General features: G+C 53.8%; 1 protein-coding gene across 1 annotated transcript; it reads left to right on the top strand.

Moving 5' to 3' along the window:
* Window positions 1–6: 6 nt before the first annotated feature.
* LOC110106613 (AAA-ATPase At3g50940-like) lies at window positions 7–484 on the top strand (the record flags this gene model as incomplete). The annotated part of the gene is made up of 1 exon (XM_020836564.1): window positions 7–484. A coding segment is annotated over exon 1 (478 nt), but the record flags the coding sequence as incomplete, so codon positions are not given.
* Between the last annotated feature and the right edge of the window lie 16 nt (window positions 485–500).

Genomic DNA, 500 nt, shown 5'->3' with positions numbered 1-500 from the left:
CGATCAATGCTTGTTGTGGAGGACATAGATTGTTTCAGAAAACCGAGTGGTAAAGATGGCGACTTTTCTCTGTCCTGGTTTCTGGGATTTGTGGATTGGATGTGGGCGAGCACAGGGGAGGACCGGGTGCTCGTTTTCACGGCGAAGAAGAAGGACCGGGTCGACTCTGTCCTCCTTCAACCGGGCCGAGTCGACATGTGTCTGCCGATGGGCTACTGCAGGGCTTCGGGGTTCAAGATTCTGGCTTGGAACCACCATGAAATTAATGAGCATTGGAGATTTAGGGAAATTGAAGGGTTATTGGAGGAGGTGGAGGTGACGCCGGCGGAAGTTGGGGAGGAGCTGATGAGAAGTGAGGATGTAGATGTGGCGTTGGATAGTTTGGTTCAGTTTTTGCATAGAAAGGGAACAGTGGAAAGTGGGGTAGAGAATGGTGGTGGGTTCTCCGGAGAGGGGAATCGGCAGCGAACTCCGTCGATGGGGGGTGGGCGAGGGGGACG

This window comes from Dendrobium catenatum, unplaced genomic scaffold (assembly GCF_001605985.2).
Source record: "Dendrobium catenatum unplaced genomic scaffold, ASM160598v2 original_scaffold_93124, whole genome shotgun sequence".
NCBI lineage: Eukaryota > Viridiplantae > Streptophyta > Magnoliopsida > Asparagales > Orchidaceae > Dendrobium > Dendrobium catenatum.
The sequence above is the reverse complement of the archived record's forward strand: the minus strand, read 5'-3'. Positions and strand labels throughout refer to the sequence as shown.